Source organism: Schistocerca piceifrons, chromosome 5 (genome assembly GCF_021461385.2).
Source record: "Schistocerca piceifrons isolate TAMUIC-IGC-003096 chromosome 5, iqSchPice1.1, whole genome shotgun sequence".
In the NCBI taxonomy this organism is placed as follows: Eukaryota; Metazoa; Arthropoda; class Insecta; order Orthoptera; family Acrididae; genus Schistocerca; species Schistocerca piceifrons.
The window spans coordinates 592,833,663-592,853,098 of NC_060142.1; the positions used below are offsets into that span (position 1 = coordinate 592,833,663).

The 19,436-nt window shown below is 42.5% G+C and overlaps 1 protein-coding gene across 3 annotated transcripts in view; it reads left to right on the forward strand.

The window, feature by feature from the left end:
• LOC124799305 (leucine--tRNA ligase, mitochondrial) overlaps positions 1 to 19,436 on the forward strand; it is a 155,620-nt gene that overhangs the window by 61,096 nt on the left and 75,088 nt on the right. For all 3 annotated transcript variants that reach the window (XM_047262894.1, XM_047262892.1, XM_047262893.1), the window contains exon 7: positions 14,990 to 15,163. In XM_047262894.1, coding sequence (XP_047118850.1) covers positions 14,990 to 15,163 — 174 coding nt within the window. The remainder of the gene's footprint in view (positions 1 to 14,989; positions 15,164 to 19,436) is intronic.

Sequence of the window (19,436 nt, forward strand, 5' to 3'; positions counted from 1 at the left end):
ACCAACCAGAGCTCACAGTGCGGGACAATATTTTATGTTTTCAAGAAACTGTGCACTTTTTAGGTTTATATTTGACTCAAAATTAAGTTGGCTCCACACCTGAAAGACCTACAAAGAAAGGGCTTCCGGTCATAAATATTTTTGAACTGCCTTAGCGGAAAAATATGGGGAACTGACAGGTGCCACCTCCTGCAGTTTTGTAGGGCATTTGTTCAATCATGTTTAGATTATGGCAGCATGGTCTGTGGATCAGCCTGTCAGTCCCAAGTCTGTGTGCAGAGGCTGGTGAACCATCTGTCTGGATTCAGCGACGTATCCTTTTGGCTTGACAGGCACTGAAAATTTCAGCATCACCTCAATCATTTGACATTTTGTTTAGTGATCCAACCCACCTTTGAACGGCTGTTCAGGAATCGGCCCCATGTGACCAAGCCATTTGGGATAGATGCTACAGCCTGTCTGAAGGATCTGAATCTATCAGGCATCAAAATACCTGCCAGGGATGGAACACATTGCTGCCTTGATGTCTTCAGAGGCCCAAAGTGGTTTTAAGCTTGACACAGTACTCCAGGTTATGTTTTTACAACTTTGTTTTCGTCCATTCTCAGTATCTACCACAGTTTCATTGTTGTTTATACAGCTGTATCCCAGAAAGAGAATGGCCTCGGTTTTTCTGCTCTTTCCCTGATTGGGTTTGTAAAGTGCATCTTCTGGAACAATTTACAAATTACTATGCGGAGTTATATGGCATTCTGATGACACTGGAGAGGGTTCATAGACATCACCATACAAGGTTTCTTGTCTGTTCAGACTCGCTTAGTGCACTACAATCACTTCACTAAATGTATCCTGTTGATCAGCTACTTCAGCTCATTCATAGCTCCTTACAGCAGCTCCAACATTGTGGTAAGGTGCTGATCTGCTTACCAGACTGTATAGCGGACATAGCCCTTTAACACGTGGCTTTCTTCTCAGGTGGGAGGATCTACCACTCTGTGAAGTTCATGGCATGCCACTTTCAGTTCATCATACTGTGGCAGCTTATGTCCTATATACTGATGTTAGGGGAGCCCTCAGTCTCAATGGAGATCTGCCCACCATTCTCACAGATACTGATTCCAGTGTTACAAGGGTGGTGAAATTTTGTGGACTGTCAGGCCTCACCCCTCAATTGGTGGGAAAGGGAGGCAGACTTAAATACATTATATGCTGCTCTACATGTGAGGACAGCCTTCACTCCCACCCATGAGATTAGCATGCTGACTTTTTGTCAGGGAGCTGATGACCATGATGTCGAGCACCTCTCACCTCAAATCATCATCATCAAGGCATGTGGTGCTGAAGTACAAACAGGGAAGGGGAGAGGTAAGTGAAGGACAGTGACTAACAAAGGTTGAGGCCTGGAGGGTTATGGGAACTTAGGATATGTTGCAGGGAGAGTTCCTGCACAACTCAGAAAATATGGCGTTGGTAGGAAGGATCCAGATGGCAAAGGCCCTGAAGCAGTCATTGAAATGAAGAACATTGTGTTGAGCATTCGTGCTCAGCAGTTGTTTGGTCAAGCTGTTTCTTGGCCGCAGTTTGTTGGCGGCCGTTCATGTGGACAGGCTGCTTGTTGGTTGTCATTTCCATGTAGAACACAGCACAGAGACTGCAGCTTAACTTTTAGATCACATGACTTGTTTCACTGGTAGCTCTGCCCTTGATGGGATAGGTGATGCTTGTGACCAGACTGGAGTACATTATGTGATCAAAAGTATCTGAACACCCCCAAAAACATATGCTTTTAATATTAGGTGCATTGTGCTGCCACCTACTGCCAGGTACTCTGTATCAGTGACCTCTGTAGTCATTAGACATCATGAGAGAGCAGAATGGAACGCCCCACAGAACTCAAGGACTTCGAACGTAGTCAGGTGATTGGGTGTCACTTGTGTCATACGTCTGTACATGAGATTTCCACACTCCTAAACATCCCTAGGTCCACTGTTTCTGATGTGATAGTGAAGTGGAAACATGAAGGGACATGTACAGCACAAAAGCATAAGGCTGACCTCATCTGTTGACTGACAGAGACCGCCAGCATTTGGAGGTCGCAATGTGTAATAGGCAGATACCTATCCAGACCATCACACAGGAATTCCAAACTGCATCAGGATCCACTGCAAGTATTAAGACAGTTTGGCAGGAGGTGAGAAAACTTGGATTTCATAGTTGAGCGGTCGCTCATAAGCCACATATCACTCCAGTAAATGCCAAACGACAAATCGCTTGGTGTAAGGAGCGTAAACATTGGACGATTGAACAGTGGAAAAATGTTGTATGGAGTGACAAATCACGGTACACAATGTGGCTATTCGATGGCAGGGTGTGGATATGGCGAATGCCCAGTGAACTTCATCTGCCAGTGTGTGTAGTGCCAGTAGTAAAATTTGAAGGCAGTGGTGTTATGGTGTGGTCGTGTTTTTCATGGAGGGGGCTTGCATCCCTTGTCGTTTTGCATGGCACAATCACAGGACAGGCCTACATTGATGTTTTAAGCACCTTCTTGCTTCCCACTGTTGACGAGCAATTCGGGAATGGTGACTGCATCTTTCAACACGATCGAGCACCTGTTCATAATGCACAGCCTGTGGTGGAGTCGTTACATGACAGTAACATCCCTGTAATGGACTGGCCTGCACAGAGTCCTGACCTGAATCCTATAGAACACCTTTAGGATGTTTTGGAACGCCAACTTCGTGCCAGGACTCACCAAAAGACATCGATACCTCTCCTCAGTGCAGCACTCCGTGAAGAATGGACTAACATTCCCCAAGAAACCTTCCAGCACCTGATTGAATGTATGCCTGTGAGAGTGGAAACTGTCATCAAGGCTAAGGGTGGACCAACACCATATTGAATTCCAGCATTACCAATGGATGGTGTCACAGATCTGTAAGTCATTTTCAGCCAGGTGTCCGGATACTTTTGATGGCATAGTGTAGATGGTGGTGAGAGGATGTATGGGACAGGTCTCGCATCAAAGTCTATTACAGGGACATGAGCTGTGAGGCAAGGGCAGGGGTTGAGTAGGGATGGACAATCATATTGTGTAGGTACAGTGAGCAGTGGAATACCACTGTGGGAGGGGTGTGAAGGAGAGTGGGTAGGTCATTCCTCATTTCAGGGCACAATGAGAGGTAGTCGAAACCCTAGCAGAATGTGGCTCAGCTGCTCCAGTCCTGAGTCATTAGGTGGTACTGAGTCATCTGTGGCCAGATGGTGGGACTTTGGGAGGTAGCAGATGACTGGAGAGATGAGGCACAGAAGATCTGTTTCGTTGCAATGCTGGGAGGGTAATTATGGTCTGTGAAGGCCTCAATGAGAAACTTGGTGCATTTTGAGAGGGACTGCTTGTCAAAACAGATGCAACGGCCACTGTTGACTGTGCTGTATGGGAGGATCTGCTTGCTATGGAATAGATGCCAGCTGTCAGAGTAAAGGTATTGCTGGAGGTTTGATATGGATGGAGATGCTGATGTAGCAATCTTTAAGGTGGAGGTCAACATTGAGGAAAGTGGCTTGTTGGGTTGAGGGGGACCAGGTGAAGCAAATGGGGGAAAAAGTGTTAAGGTTTTGGAGGAATGTGGACAGGGTGTCCTCGCCCTTGATCCATATCATAAAAATATTATCAGTGAATCTGAACCAGTTGAGGGATTTGGGAGTCTGGGTGGTTATGAAGGATTATTCAAGATGGCCCATGAATAGGTTGGCAGAGGATGGTGCCATGCGGGTGCTCATGCCATACCCCAGATTTGTTTGTATGTGATGCCTTCAAAGGAGAAGCAATTTTGGGTGAGGATATAGTTGATCATGTGACTAGGAATGAGGTTGTAGGTCTGGAACGTGCCATGTGTTGTGAAAAGTGGCAAGGCCATGTGCATTAGAGATGTTAGTGTAAAGGAAGGTGGCATCAGTAGTGACAAGCAGCTCATTGTGTGGTAAAGGAACAGAAAGTGTGGAGAGTCAGTAGAGGAAATGGTTGATATCTGTTATATAGGAGGATAGCTTGTGGGTAATAGGCTGAAGGTGTTGGTCTGTGAGAGTGGAGATTCTCTCTGTGGGAGCACAGTAGCCGGCCTCAATGGAACGTCCTTGGTAGTTGGGTTTATGGAATTTAGGAAGCATATAGAAGGTAGGAGTGCAGGGAGTGCTAGGGGTGAGGAGAGATATGGACTCTGGGGAGAGGTTCTGGGATGGGCCTAAAGATTTGAGGAGAGACAGGAGACCGTACTGGATTTCTGGAATGGGGACAATGCCAGGTTTTGTAGGTGGGTGAATCAGACAGCTGGCAGTCTTTCTGCCAGGTAATCCTTGTGGTTCAAAACAACAGTGGTGGGGCCTTTTTGAGCAGGTAGGATTATGAGGTTGGGATCAGATTTTAGGTGCTGGATTGCAGTTCTCTGCAGAAGTAAGGTTTGGTTGCGTGTTAAGGGATTTGGGGAATGATGGTGAGGCAAGTTTCGAGGTTAAGAAATTCTAGAAAATTATCAGGATGTGGGGATGGACCACAGTTGGATGGAAGAATGAACTAAGGCAGGCAGAGTTCAACATTGGTATTTGGTTGAGTCTGATCAGTAGGGTTGGTGGCAAAAAGTGTTTCCATTGTAGGGACTAGACGAAGGAGAGAACGTCCTTAAAAAGTCAAGCATGATTGAATTTGAGAGTGGGGCAAAAGGTAATGTTGTTGGAAAGGACTGATACTTCTGTAGGACTAAGGCCTTTGGAGGAAACTTCATGACTACATTTCGAATCTACATAGGTTCTGTATTCTCTCTTGTGGTGGGAGTTTGTGAGGATGGAGTAGATGTAGTAGGACTGTGAGGCAGGGTTTGTCAGTTATGAGGGGATGTAGGTGAGGTTTAGAGACTGTTGTAGAGGTGGTGCATAGTGATAGTCCAAGGTGGCAGTAGAAGGTGAACAGGTTGGAGAGTTTTTCGAGGTGCAGAGCAGGAGAATTTTATGGCTGGAGAGGAGGTATTGCAAGGAGGTTTGAGTCTGATTTACATGTCGGTGAGGGTTACTATGTTGGTGAGGGTTAAGGACTGGCAGAATGTGACCAAAAGGAGATCATCGCGGAAGGAGGGGTTTGCAGTCGGAGATGAGTAACTTGACGGTAAGACTGTATGGGGAAATTCCATGAGTGAAGCAGTGGTGCAGGAACAGTATATGGGACTTGGTTCTTGATAGTGATTTTATACATAGAAAATGTACTTAGATAGGGAATTACCTTTTGATGTCGTAAGGAATGCTAGGTGTTTACTTAAGTTAAGACATTTTGATAAAGTCAGACAAAGTTGAAAACCTTTTATATTTTTGTCACAAAATACTTTTCGGTAACTTCGTAAATGCAAAATCACAATTTGATGTGATAACTCTTGCTGCAACAACCATTTCTCCATAGTATGACTGCAAAGATTTTTTCAACCTCTTCAGTAATCATCAAAGATTCCTCCTGTTAGCTGTAGCTTCAGCTTTGTTATTTCCGCAGGCAAATGCACAAAATGTGATTTGATGTAAATCTGCTTTTTCTTAAAATGTGTTTACTTCAGTGCCACTTCTACAAGCTGCATTCATGGCTTCGGAAGTATCTATGACCCAAAAAAGTATTGGGTGCAGTATCATAAGGCTTTTCAATAGAGTGAAGCAAACAGGTTTTAACTATAATAAATTTGAAGGAATTTATAGTTTCTTACTGACTTAACTTCATCGAAATTATCATAGTAAAAAATGGCATCATTTATCCAGCTACTCTGCCCACCACCCCATCCCAATCCCCATCTGGTTAACATAGGCTATGGTGGCAGAACTAAATCTGACAGTAAACCTCTAATTGCAGCAACAGAGATGACTTTGTTAGTTGTCAGAATTATCAAACCTTTGTATTTTGTGTGTATATTTATCTTGTGTGTGACACCAGTGTATTCATGTTGTCAATTTAGACATACTGTTTCAGCTACATGATGTAGCACATGGGTGAAACATATAACATGCATTAGGGTAGGATAAATACTTTACTTTCGTTCCTGGCCTTCAACATATTAGGGGACAGCGTGACTCATCAACAATAGAATTCTTTTTTTATTTATATTTGTCGGCATTAAGTATATTGACTTCTGCATACATCTACCAAGCCAAACTGGGGCACTTGAGCTCATTATGAAGTTGACAGGCTAACAGAATTAGTGAGATTACTTGTGTTCTGCATTTTCAGCATAATTCTAATGTAAAAGATGCTGTTATGCAACTTGTTGCAATACATGCACTGGGTTAAAAAAAATTACATATTATGCGTTCTAAATGTCTAAGTTCATGCATTTATATTGATGAAATCTTTGAAGTACGCATTTATTCCCCAAATGCTAAAAATGTGCAAACATACGTGCAATATGCATTTGTACAAGTATGAGGGGTGATCAGAAACTGAAGTTACAAGGCTGATGTTCCTGGAGTTTAGTCTGTTGTAGAGGAATTAGTAATCTGCTGTAATCTTGATACATGTGGTTGGCAACTGTGCATAGTTGTTTCAGCCACACGCCTTCTACGTGCTAGTTGTAAGTAAACAGAAATGTCAAATTGTTTGGAAGAAATCCACTCAGTTATTTGATTTATATGGGCAAAACAAGTAATCGTAGTTGAAATTCATTGGCAGCTAGTAGAGGCTTACAGAGCAATGGTAATATCTCATCAGCATGTTGCAGAATGGTGTCGAAAGTTTGCAGTCAGTAGAGAAAATCTCACAGATAAGGATCGCAATGGCTGACCCAGCTCTGTGTCAACAGATCTACAGCTTGCTTGGAAGTGCTGATTCGGGACAACAGCAGGATAGTGCTACAGCATATGACAGTAGAATTAGGAGTGTCATTCAGAAGCATTCGTCACATTGTTCACAATACTCTGCAGTATCGGAAAGTTTGTTCCCGATGGGTTCCATGAACTCTGACCAACTAACACCAGGAGAAGCTCATGGGAGCAAATTGGCAACTTTTGCAATGGCTCTCTTTGGAAGGAAAAAGTTTTCTTCAGCAGATTGTCACAGGCAACAAAATGTGGATCCACCACTCCATCCCCTGCAGCAAGCAGTTGTGGTGGAGTGGAAACACCCCTTCTCTCCAAAGACAAAAGTTTAAGACAATGCCATTTGCAGGGAGGTGATGGCCACAGTGTTTGAGGACAGTGCGAGTGTCATACTCTTGGGATTTTTGGAAAGATGAAGACAGTGACTGCTGACTGGTACTCCGAGACCTTGACACGATTGCAAAGAGCAATCGGGAAGAAATACAAGTAGCTAGGACTTCTCACCAAGAACATCATCTTCGTTCATGCACCATGAGACCCTGTACATCCAAGATCACTACCACACTGTTTCACTGGGATATCATCGACCACCCTCCCTACAGCCTCAATCTTCCTCCAAGTAACTTTGACCATTTTCCTCACTTGAAGGAGCACCTAGAAGGCCGACAATTTGCTTCAAACAAGGAGGTGAAACACTTTGCAGCAACATGGCTGAACAAGCAAAGAAAAGATTTTTACCAGGAGGTTATATTCAAGTTCATCCTATGAAGCAGCAAGTGCCTAAACTGGTATGGAGATCATTAAAAAATAACCTAATATGTGTACTATCATTTACGCCTTGTACAATATCAGCCATTATGGAGGTTACAGAAGTGTACTTGAAGCTGTTGACAAGGATGAATGTGTTCCAGGCATATTCTTGGTCATGTCAAGACTTTTGACACTGTTGACCATAAAATAATGCAAAACGAGCTACAAACACTAGGTGTAAGAGGAATAGTGAATAAGTGGTTCCAGTTTTATCTGGAAAACAAGATGCAAAAGGTAGAGAGAGTTCACACATTTGCTGGTGATAAATTTTTAGTGACACAACTATCCCACAATAAACACACAAACATAGCTGCTCCTTGTGGTAGTGTAGTGGGTCCAGTTCTGTTCTTAGTATAAAATGTGCACTGCAAGTATTGTGGGAATGGGAAGTGCTATTGACGTGCGGTTTTCACCAAATGGAATGGTAGCTAGGGGCTCATATTGCTATCCAATCAACAGATTCTGATAATACTTAGAAAGTGTATTATTTGTTAAACTTGCACTTTTTTACAAGGAACAATGGCAGTTTGCATTAACAAACTAAAAGTATCATAAATTAGAATGACAGTGTTGTTGGTTGCAGGATTCTAGTGCGAGTCATTTACAAGATATCATATTTTGAAACGTTCCCACACAAACACTTGTGCAATACCTGTGGCTCTACGCACCAAAGAACAACACAAGTGGACACACCAGTTATGTGGATTCGGACCAGTAACAAGACAATCGACCATCATAGATTGTGTTCAAATGACTACCGGCAGCAGCAATACAAGTTTCCAGCTTGGTGTGGAACGATAGCTGCACATCTGCTAACTTTTCAACAGAGATGTCTGAGCAGGCTTCAATAATATGTCGCTGCATATCATCGGATGTAGTTGGTATGTCCTTGCAGTCAGCACCTTCCAACTTCCCCTGCAGAAAAGTCTACAGATGTCAAATCTGGGGAACAAACTAGCCAAAGTACAGGTACTCTGTGTCCAATCCAATGATTTGGAAACAATTCATGAAGACATTCTATAGTATTTCGTACACTCTGGGCTGGATAGCCGTCATATTGTTCATCGTAGTCTGCAGGGGAATGTCTTGTGGCATCCATGTAAGATAGTCTGTTAGGAGGCTACGATATTTGTGCATGTTCAGTGTTCTGTCTATGACAAATCGGCCTATGAGCTGATGGTTCACTATCCCACACCACCTGTTTCCTCTCCATGGCCACTGATGGGCTACATGATGAAGCCAACAGGGGCTGTCAGCAGAACAATAGCGAATGTTTCGGCAGTTTACTTGGCCATGGTTGGTAAATGGCTTCATCTACATCTACATCTACATGATTACTCTGCAATTCACATTTAAGTGCTTGGCAGAGGGTTCATCAAACCACAATCATACTCTCTCCCTACCATACCACTCCCGAACAGTGGCGGGAAAAGCGAGCACGCAAACCTTTCTGTTAGAGCTCTGATTTCTCTTATTTTATTTTGATGATCATTCCTACCTATGTAGGTTGGGCTCAACAAAATATTTCCGCATTCGGAAGAGAAAGTTGGTGACTGAAATTTCGTAAATAGATCTCGCCGCGACGAAAAACGTCTTTGCTTTAATGACTTCCATCCCAACTCACGTATCATATCTGCCACACTTTCTCCCCTGTTACGTGATAATACAAAACGAGCTGCCCTTTTTTTGCACCCTTTCGATGTCCTCCGTCAATCCCACCTGGTAAGGATCCCACACCGCACAGCAATATTCTAACAGAGGACGAACGAGTGTAGTGTAAGCTGTCTCTTTAGTGGACTTTTGCATCTTCTAAGTGTCCTGCCAATGAAACGCAACCTTTGGCTCGCCTTCCCCACAATATTATCTATGTGGTCTTTCCAACTGAAGTTGTTCGTAATTTTTACACCCAGGTACTTAGTTGAATTGACAGCCTTGAGAATTGTACTATTTATCAAGTAATCGAATTCCAACGGATTTTATTTGGAACTCATGTGGATCACCTCACACTTTTTGTTATTTAGCGTCAACTGCCACCTGCCACCCCATACAGCAATCTTTTCTAAATCGCTTTGCAAATGATACTGGTCTTCGGATGACCTTCATCAGTGAAGAAGGTACATGACAAATCTGGAGTATCCTGTCTTAGTGCCCATGTACAGAAGTTAACACAATTCTCATAACCATTACCATGAAGCACTTGATGGAGGGATGTGATAGGGATGGAACCTATGTCAACAGAGGAAATGTAGGAGACTTCCCTGACTCATGCCACTTCCTCATGCGACTGCACGGGAGCCAACATGTATATCAACTGCAACAGCAACAAGAACATTGTCTAGGTCTTACATTGTCACTTTCACATAACTGGTTGTAGGGGGTAATAAATAATTGCCAAGATGGTTGATGTCGGTTGGGATATCTTGCTGCAAACACCATAAAAGAACAAGCTGCATTCTTTCTACACTCTCCATATACAATGAGCATATCGACTTTTTCTGCACTGGTAAATCTCATAGTCCACTCACGACCTACTACACAGACTATCACATGCTGACTGAATAGCAATCGCAATCGCAATGCACTCAAAGAACAAGCAAGCACACTGTAAGAAGACATAACATACCTAGCAACTATGCTGGTTGAATGGCACAAACAAGTGTTGGTGCAGAAACTTTTCACAATACAATATCTCATAAAAGACTCACTCTAGACTCCTGCAACAAACACCACTTACATTCTCATTTACTCTATTTTTAGTTTGTTAATGTCAATAGGCACTGTTCCATTTAAAAAGTGTATTTTTGCACAAAAGGACACTTTTAAATATTGTTACAATCTCTTTACTGGTTAAAAATATGAGCCCACTGACAACCAATCCATTCTGTGAAAACCACACATCAATAGCACTTTCCAGTTCCGCAATATTTTTGGTGCACGTTTTAGGTGATGCACCCTATATATCAATGATTTTCCAGATAGTATAAGACATGGAGCAAGAATTCTATTCGCTAATGACAGTTACATCATAGACGCTGATAAAACACTAGAGCTCCTATTAGAGAAAGCAAAAGAAAACCCACAGGGTGTTTGACTGGCCAACATGTACAAGAAATCAACATTGAAAGAAAAGAAAACAAACAGTATGCTCTCCAGCATAAAGAGGGAAAACAACTGTTGCATTAAGCATAGATGATGAATCTATAGTGTGTGTAAGAAGCACAGAGTTTTTGGTATTAGTATCAACTGTCAGTTAAAAACTCACAGAGATACTAGCAAAAAGGAAGTCATCGGCTTGTCATGCTCTTAGGGTTTTGTTGTCTGTTTGTAACAGACTATGTCTTGTGGTGACATACTATTCTTACATAAATTCAGTTGAATGTTAGCTGTAGATTCTTTCCTGCCAATCAAAAGCTCAAAACATAGCTGATTGACAACTAAAGTTGCTGCTCACTTTGTTCATGACATAGTTCATCATTAACTGACCAATAAACAAATATGTAATAAGGCCATAGAATCTCAGGTAAGTAATAAAAATAAATAAAATCATAAATTTCAATCTACAACTTTAAAATAAACTCCAGGCCTTTTTTTCAGTTCAGTTTTTGGTTAACTTTAGGCCTAGGCTATGCTGCATAACTACCTAGTCTGTTTTACTCTAGACCTTCTGCTGTGGCACAAAAACAGATGAACACTTGACAGCATTCCACATATTACCTAAATACTTAATCTTTTGTTACTTTATCCTGTTCATTTATCAACAAGTAAAAAAGAAAATAAGACTTACTATACCTGAGGCATGTAAATATTGTACGAGTCTTACTAAATAACTTTTGGAATAATTAAGTCATTCCAGCTCTGCCACTGATTTATGTGAGGCACATTACACCCATAATGATCGTCAGGTGCCCTCAACAAAATATATGATAGCTTTCTGTAAATCAGGAGAATAAGTACATCATAAGTCTTCACTTTCAAGCATTACACTAAACACTACACTTCTTACTAGTAAATACACTGCATTGATGTACTGTAGCATTCCTAACATAACACAGAGTCCACTAATAATAAACTCAGCAGACAATAATTTGCATAACATGCTATGTAAAATACACTGACAGAAAAAAACATCACAACACAAAAAAAGAATAATGTAGAGTAATAAAATTTCAGGAATAAATTTGTGCAGGTAAAAATCAAACAATGGAAAATCCAGGCTGGAATGTAACAACATATTTAAGTGATTAACATTGCGAGATCACAGGTTATAATGTAAGCACAAGATAACCCATTAAAAATGTAAAATGCTGGTACATTAATAACCAGTGTAACTGCCAGACTGTTGAATGCAAGCATGCAAACATGCATACATTGTGTTGTACAGGTACCTGGTGTCAGTTTTGGGATGGAGTTCCTTTGTCTGTTGTCCTTCATCGTTCCAATACAGGAACAGGTAATGCTGTTTGTGAATGACAATGGAATTATCTTCTGATGATGTCCCATATGTGCTCGATTGGAGACATATCTAGTGATTGAGATCGAGCAGCCCAAGACAATATGTCGACATTACTGTAGACGAGGATATAGTCGGGAAGGGAGGGAGGGAGGTTCCAGACCATCCTGCCCTACAACCCGAATGAAATTACATGTGACCTAGTTGCTCTGTACTGAAATTGAAAGATATTTTGATTTTCAATCCTGCAATGAAAACAGAATATGCATCATTGGTAATCAACAAGCCCATCGAACAGCAGTTCAGTTCTTACTTGTGCTTGAATTAAATGTAATAAGTGCTGGCATTCATTGTTTTTGTGCTGTGTGCTGTCATGATAGTTTTTAATTATCAATAAGTTTGTAAAAAGAAAGAAAGAAAGAAGAAGAAGAAAGACGATTTTGATTTGTCCACCAGCATTACGGACAGCTAAAAATATGTACACCCTACTATAGTAGTCTAATTACCTGCCTGTAGCAGTTTAATGTTAGCACTGGAGTCCTTATTTGGAGACTGGTAAAACTTTGGGTTGCAATATTTCAGTATTTCACAAGGCAGCAGAGTGGTAAATATATCTGTATATAACATGAAATGGAAATCAGTGCATCAAAATAGACTTAGATTTACCTGTGTCATCCAAAAATCACATCAGTCAACAGAATTATTGCCCAAATTACAGTGGTTGCATTTCTTAAAAAAATTTGCTTGAACTTCTGTCATTAGCCCAGATGGCAAAATATTGTCTAATGTGGTCACATGGGTGGTACTCAATTATGAAAACCAGTTTCAGTGCAGAACGATGGGGAGGGGTTTGTGGAGAGTGAAAAAGCAAAATGGGTGTGTGCCAAAAGCACATTCTATAGTTCATTCATTTCTGAAAGCAGTTCTCTCGGGGCTGCTCGAATTTTTCCAAGCCAACAGTGTGCTGTATCCCCTCCCTTTCATCCAGAATCTAATTATGCCCCTATAATAACTGAGCCTGGAGTTCCATGCACAATTAAATCTCAGTTAGTTACATATTCCATGGATCCGTGGATCATTTTACATGATAGATTGTAATTATGTGGAACAAGTCATTTTATATTCAAGTTGCAAATTAATTTTTACATATGGTTACATTCTGATTCTGAACTACTTTTAAAGAAAAAGAAAAAAAGGGGGAAATATGGACTATCAGAATTGCATCTTTTGTTGTGATGCTTTTTATTATTTAAAACATTGTACAACAACCAGTGTTACTGAGCAAAGGGGCACAGTGGTATAGCACACCTGACCTGCATTCAAGAGGATGACAGTTCAAACCTGCATCAGCCATCCTGATTTAGGTTTTCCGTGATTTCCCTAATTTGTTCTAGGCAAATGCCAGGATGGTTTCTTTGAAAGGGTACAACCAACTTCCTTTCCCATCCTCCCCTAATCAGATGGGACCTATGACCCTGTTTGGTCCCCTCCCCCATATCAACCTTCAACCAACAACTAGTGCTTCCACATTCTCCATCGACCGGGTAGCGCTGTTCATTGAGGCGCTGAGTTGAGGCAAATCCATATATTTGAGAGATGAGGTGGTTTGAATCCATCAGCTGACACGTTGCACGCGCTGAAGTTTGGTGTGCCGTAACCAGCCCTGGTTTACAGTATATAGCACTTAATGCATCATACCACTGTGAAGCTGATGGTTAAGTCATGGGTCTTATTGAAATATTCTAACAGTCTTCACTTTTTCTGTATGTACCAGTGTTTTACTGTCTGAATTAGCATTTCTTGAGGTGTGTGCATGTTCATATCTTCCTGTACGTTTGTGTACATTTCAAACATACTATTTTGATGGATTGTGCAAACAGAACTGTAGAAATGGCTAACTTCCTCTCCCCCCACCCCTCTCCTATCTCTCTCTCTCTCTCTCTCTCTCTCTTCCTCTCGTCTCTCTCTCTCTCTCCTCCCTCCCCCTCCTCGCCTCCCTCCCTCCACCCTCCCTCCCTCCCTCCCTCCCTCCCTCCCTCCCTCCCTCCCTCCCCCTCCCTCCCTCCCTCTCCCTCCCTCCCTCCCTCCCTCCCTCCCTCCCTCCCTCCCTCCCTCCTCCCTCCTCCCTCCCTCCCTCCCCCCTCCCTCCCTCCCTCCCTCCCTCCCTCCCTCCCTCCCTCCCTCCCTCCCTCCCTCCTCCCTCCCTCCCTCCCTCCCTCCCTCCCTCCCTCCCTCCCTCCCTCCTCCCTCCCTCCCTCCCTCCCTCCCTCCCTCCCTCCCTCCCTCCTCCCTCCCTCCCCTCCTCCCTCCCTCCCTCCCTCCCTCCCTCCCTCCCTCCCTCCCTCCCTCCCTCCCTCCCTCCCTCCCTCCCTCCCTCCCTCCCTCCCTCCCTCCCTCCCTCCCTCCCTCCCTCCCTCCCTCCCTCCCTCCCTCCCTCCCTCCCTCCCTCCCTCCCTCCCTCCCTCCCTCCCTCCCTCCCTCCCTCCCTCCTCTCTCTCTCTCTCTCTCTCTCTCTCTCTCTCTCTCTCTCTCTCTCTCTCTCTCTCTCTCTCTCCCCCCCTCCCTCTCTCTCTCCCCCCCTCCCTCTCTCTCTCCCTCCCTCTCTCTCTCCCTCTCTCTCTCCCTCCCTCTCTCTCTCCCTCCCTCTCTCTCTCCCTCCCTCTCTCTCTCTCTCTCTCTCTCTTTCTTTCTTTCTCTCTCTTTTAAAAAAATCTTGATGAGCATGTCTGCCCTTAGTTTATTATATAAGCTGTGATTAAGCTGTAGTTAAATTAATTCGCAGTATACATTGGCATCTCATGTATTTGTAACACTGTGTTCTTATTTAGTGACAAATCCTTCAGAATATAATCTGTGAATGTTTTATTCATTACTTTTGTATTATTACAGCTACACTACACTTGTATTATGCTCGATTTATGAATCATTTCTTGCATTCTATAAAACTTGTACCACACAAGGAGCCATTTGCAAGACTCATTGTGCAAGGTATGGTGATGGGGCGAAGTTACAGAGTGAAAGCAACAGGAAAATACATTCCAGAATCAGAAGTGGACTTATCCGGTAAGTACATTGTGTGTGTATTGTTAGACTCAACAATTTTGTGGTTTCCATTGACTTGTACAAAAACAAGGCTGTTGCATTTTTCAAGCAGGATACAAATGTTTTAAGTAGGTATTGAATTGATGCAGAACATCCTAAGTATCTCATGAAAAAGTATTGCATTCACCAGTATGTAGTGAAGACAGAGAATTTATTTCAAACCACAGTAAACTTTAAGGTATATTTTCTGTTATAGTGCAAATTATTGTTGTTACATGCCTGATATTATCTCTAGTTGTATAAGGGAGATTTGAAATGGACTCAAGCATTCAAAAGAAACTTCTTTGAAGTTTGTGTGTACGGTTAAATGATATCACTGCTGCTTACAAACTACATACTGATAAGCTTTATGATGTATGACAGTAAGTATATAAATACTACATACACTTTGGCACTCAGTATACAAGCCTTTGGTATTTCAGTTACAAATAGTATGAAAATTTCCAGAAAGGGAAGTTCTGAGCATAAATGACTTTAAACTATAATGTAACAGATGTAAATGAAAATAGGTAGAATGAGGAGGAATAACAAGGAAAGAAATTGGAAAAGTTTACAACATATGAGTATTCTCATGACCAATTGAATTATAAATAGCTGTTTTGTTGAAAAAAGAGATGGACACAGCATGTGGTGTGACTGGGATATTGTAATGGACATCTGCATGACAATCAGGCACAAAAAGAGCAAGGTGCGCAATGCCGAAGCATTTGTTAGTGGGCATACAGTGGATGCCCATCACAAGGGACTCTCCAAGGTTCTGCAGCACTGGAATTTCCATAAGACACTGTGTTCGCGCTGTACTATAAGTACACCAGTCTGAGGAAAAACCACCCGTACCAGTCAGCAGCCATGCACAACACCATGTTGATGGCAATGACGCCCTTTGGCTAATGTGAATTGTAATAACAAATACCCATGCCACGCGACAGCTTAGTATTGACCACCCGTACCAGTCAGCAGCCATGCACAACACCATGTTGATGGCAATGACGCCCTTTGGCTAATGTGAATTGTAATAACAAATACCCATGCCACGCGACAGCTTAGTATTGAACAACAAAAACAACTGGTGAGCGTTCCCTTCCTCATTGTTGTATGGTACGGAAGGTACCACCACTCATGTACATCTACTAATCACGTTGCATGGTACAGAGGTTGAGAAAATGGGAATGTGGACTGGCAAGTCATATTGATGTAATTGTGCCAATGGCATTGAAAACCACATGGTATTATGTATCCCTCTTGCTAGCAGGGCACTGCTCAAGCTGTTCTTGGAAGTATTTTTGTGAAGATGATGTTTACATGGGATTAAAAATAGTCCCTTGAGTGTCTGCTCAAATATCACTGGCAGTCAATTGTTGCATTCATTTCTTCATATAGTGCACCACCCGTTGTTTGTGAATTGTGATAGAATAGTGTGAGCAGCACTGGATGCAAACAAGGGTGGTTGGTAGCACTTTGGTCCTGGCTCTGATCAGCCTCCAGGAGTTGTGATTGTTGGTTGAGTGGTAATGGGTCTGAATGTTTCTCTATTGCTTTTAATTTTTTGTGCAGTCCATGACTCAGTACACTGCTTCCAGTTTCAGAACAAATGAGTGTGCTATGAGGCAAGTGTTTGTAATTCACTTGTTCTTCACTGCAGTGTATTGCTGATAATGGGCATTCTGGAAGGGATGCACATTGTGAAAATAGCTATTCTGGAAGGGATGCACATTGTGAAAATAGCTCTGCAGTTGCATTCCGCAATCTCTACTTCCCTCCCTCCCTCCCTCCCTCCCCCTCTGTCTCTGTCACCATCTCCCCATCCCCCTCCCCCACACACTTAAACATCATTTTCCATGCTTGTCCCATAGCTTTTTGCCTAAGTTCTCATTAAATATTCTAACTCAGTTATTAATTATAACAGGATCCTGTGAGCATTCTAACTGGACAGCAATGCTGAACATTTTTATACATAAAACGATATTGTCAGCAACTGTTGCACTACACCCTTATTGCTAAGATTACTATGAAAAGCAGTCCAAAGCAATATCCATTCTGAAAATTTGGCAGTCAAATATTAGTTTGTATTGATTTACATGTATCAATTGAGATTGCATCATTTCTAAGACTTTTTGATAAACCTTCATATTTCTTGTGTGTCCCTTGGCTGAGGGGTGTTATGGACTACAAGTGAAATGCACAAGGGCCATGACAACTGTTTATTATTTTTGTAAGAAACAGAACTCAAATACAAGGTCCATGGGTGAATGTCCACACAATTTAAATACAAACAGAAATATCATTCCTAGACATTGCTTGGGATGTGCCTACATGTTGAAATCCACAAGTCCTAGTAGGCAGCAGAGCAGACTGAGCCGAAGATAATCAGTGGTAGGCTCCAACAGGGCGCTTGGAGTGTGCCCTCGAGGACAGTGGGCTTCACGGATGTTGGGCATCAGTAGACATCGGAGGCAATGTGTTAGTGATGACAGCTCCTGGTGAGACTGTGGTGCTTCTAGGGCATCGGGTGCCAGCAGATGTCTGAGGTGATAGCTTGACAATGGCGGCCACTGGGTAGATGCAGTGTAGCGAGGCGTGGCACTTGGGGCAGCAGACAGTGGTCCAGAGTAGTGTCAGCGACCAGTGCTCAACAGTGAGGGTGATTACTCTGATCAGTGAGCTGCTAGGGTGGCCGACATGAAGCCTGTAGTGGTACTGGCTGAAGCATGGTGAGACAGTGGCCTAATATGCTCCAGCAGAAGGATACCACCAGTGTGGTGTTGAATGGGCATGTAATAAAGGTGACAGAGTAGTGCCCTGACTACAGTGTTCTCTACCACAATGGGCACACTGCCTATTGATGAGACTGGCACCAACAGATGCCACGGAGGCTGTGGGAAGCTGTGGCATAAAGAGCCTGAGCCATGCATTGCTAGACATGTAAACAGCTCAGTGAGTCATGTTGATATGAGCTGTTTACTCACTTTTACCTGGAGAGGCGGCAGCCCTCAATACCTTCCTGGTATTGTACTTTGGACCTCGTAGCTACAAACAGGCCAGACCTTATTGATGACATCAGTATGTAGACAGGGAGTAGTCAATATGATGTCATTGTAGTGACTATGGTTACATAAGTTAATAAATCAGTCAAGAGTGCTAGCAGAGTGTTTCTGTTAGAAAGAACAGGTAAGCAGTTGTTAGCTTCTCATTTAGTGAACTGCACTCATTTTGTTCCAGAATGATGGACATAGAGGAATTAAGGGCAAAGTTTAATCAGATTGTAAATCATGCTCTGGACAACTATGTGTGGATTAACGATGGAAAAGAGCCACCATGGTTTAATAATGAAATTCAGAAAATGCTGAGGAAACAAAGGCTGTTGTACTTCTGGTTCAAAAGAAGACATGCAAATTATGACAGGCAAAGATTATAGAGATTAATGCATCTGTGAAAAGATTTATGCACGAAGCGCAGAACAGCTACCACCATCATGCCTTTGCTAAAGATCTAGTGGAGAACCCGAAAGAATTCTGGTCCTATGTAAATTTGCTAAGCAGGTCTAAGGCTTACATCCAGTCACTTATTTGATCAGTCTGGTTTGGCAGTAGAAGATAGCAAAAGGAAGGCCAAAGTTTTAAATTCCATGATTAACAAATTTTTCACGCAGGAGAATCATACAAATGTACTGTCATCTGATCATCGCACAGAGTCCCATATGGATGATATAGTAATAAACAACCCTGGCATAGAGAAACAACTGAAAAAGTTGAAAATAAATAAGTTGCCAGGTCCACATGGAATTCCAGTTCAGTTTTACAAAGAGTACTCTTAGGTCATTGGCCCCTTACAAAGTTTGCGTTTATTGTAAATCTCTCCACAAGTGCAAAGGGGCAAGCGGCTGGTGTATAAAAAGGATAAAATTACAGACCAATATCCTTAATATTGATTTGGTGCAGAATTCTAGAGCACATTCTGAGTTCAAATATAATAAATTTCCTTGAGACCGAAAAGTTCATGTCCACGATCAGCACAAAAAAATGGTTCAAATGGCTCTGAGCACTATGGGACTTAACATCTATGGTCATCAGTCCCCTAGAACTTAGAACTAGTTAAACCTAACTAACCTAAGGACGTCACACAACACCCAGTCATCACGAGGCAGAGAAAATCCCTGACCCCGCAATCAGCACACATTTAGAGGGTATCGCTTGTGCAAAACCCCAGCTTGCTCTTTTTTCACATGATATACTGC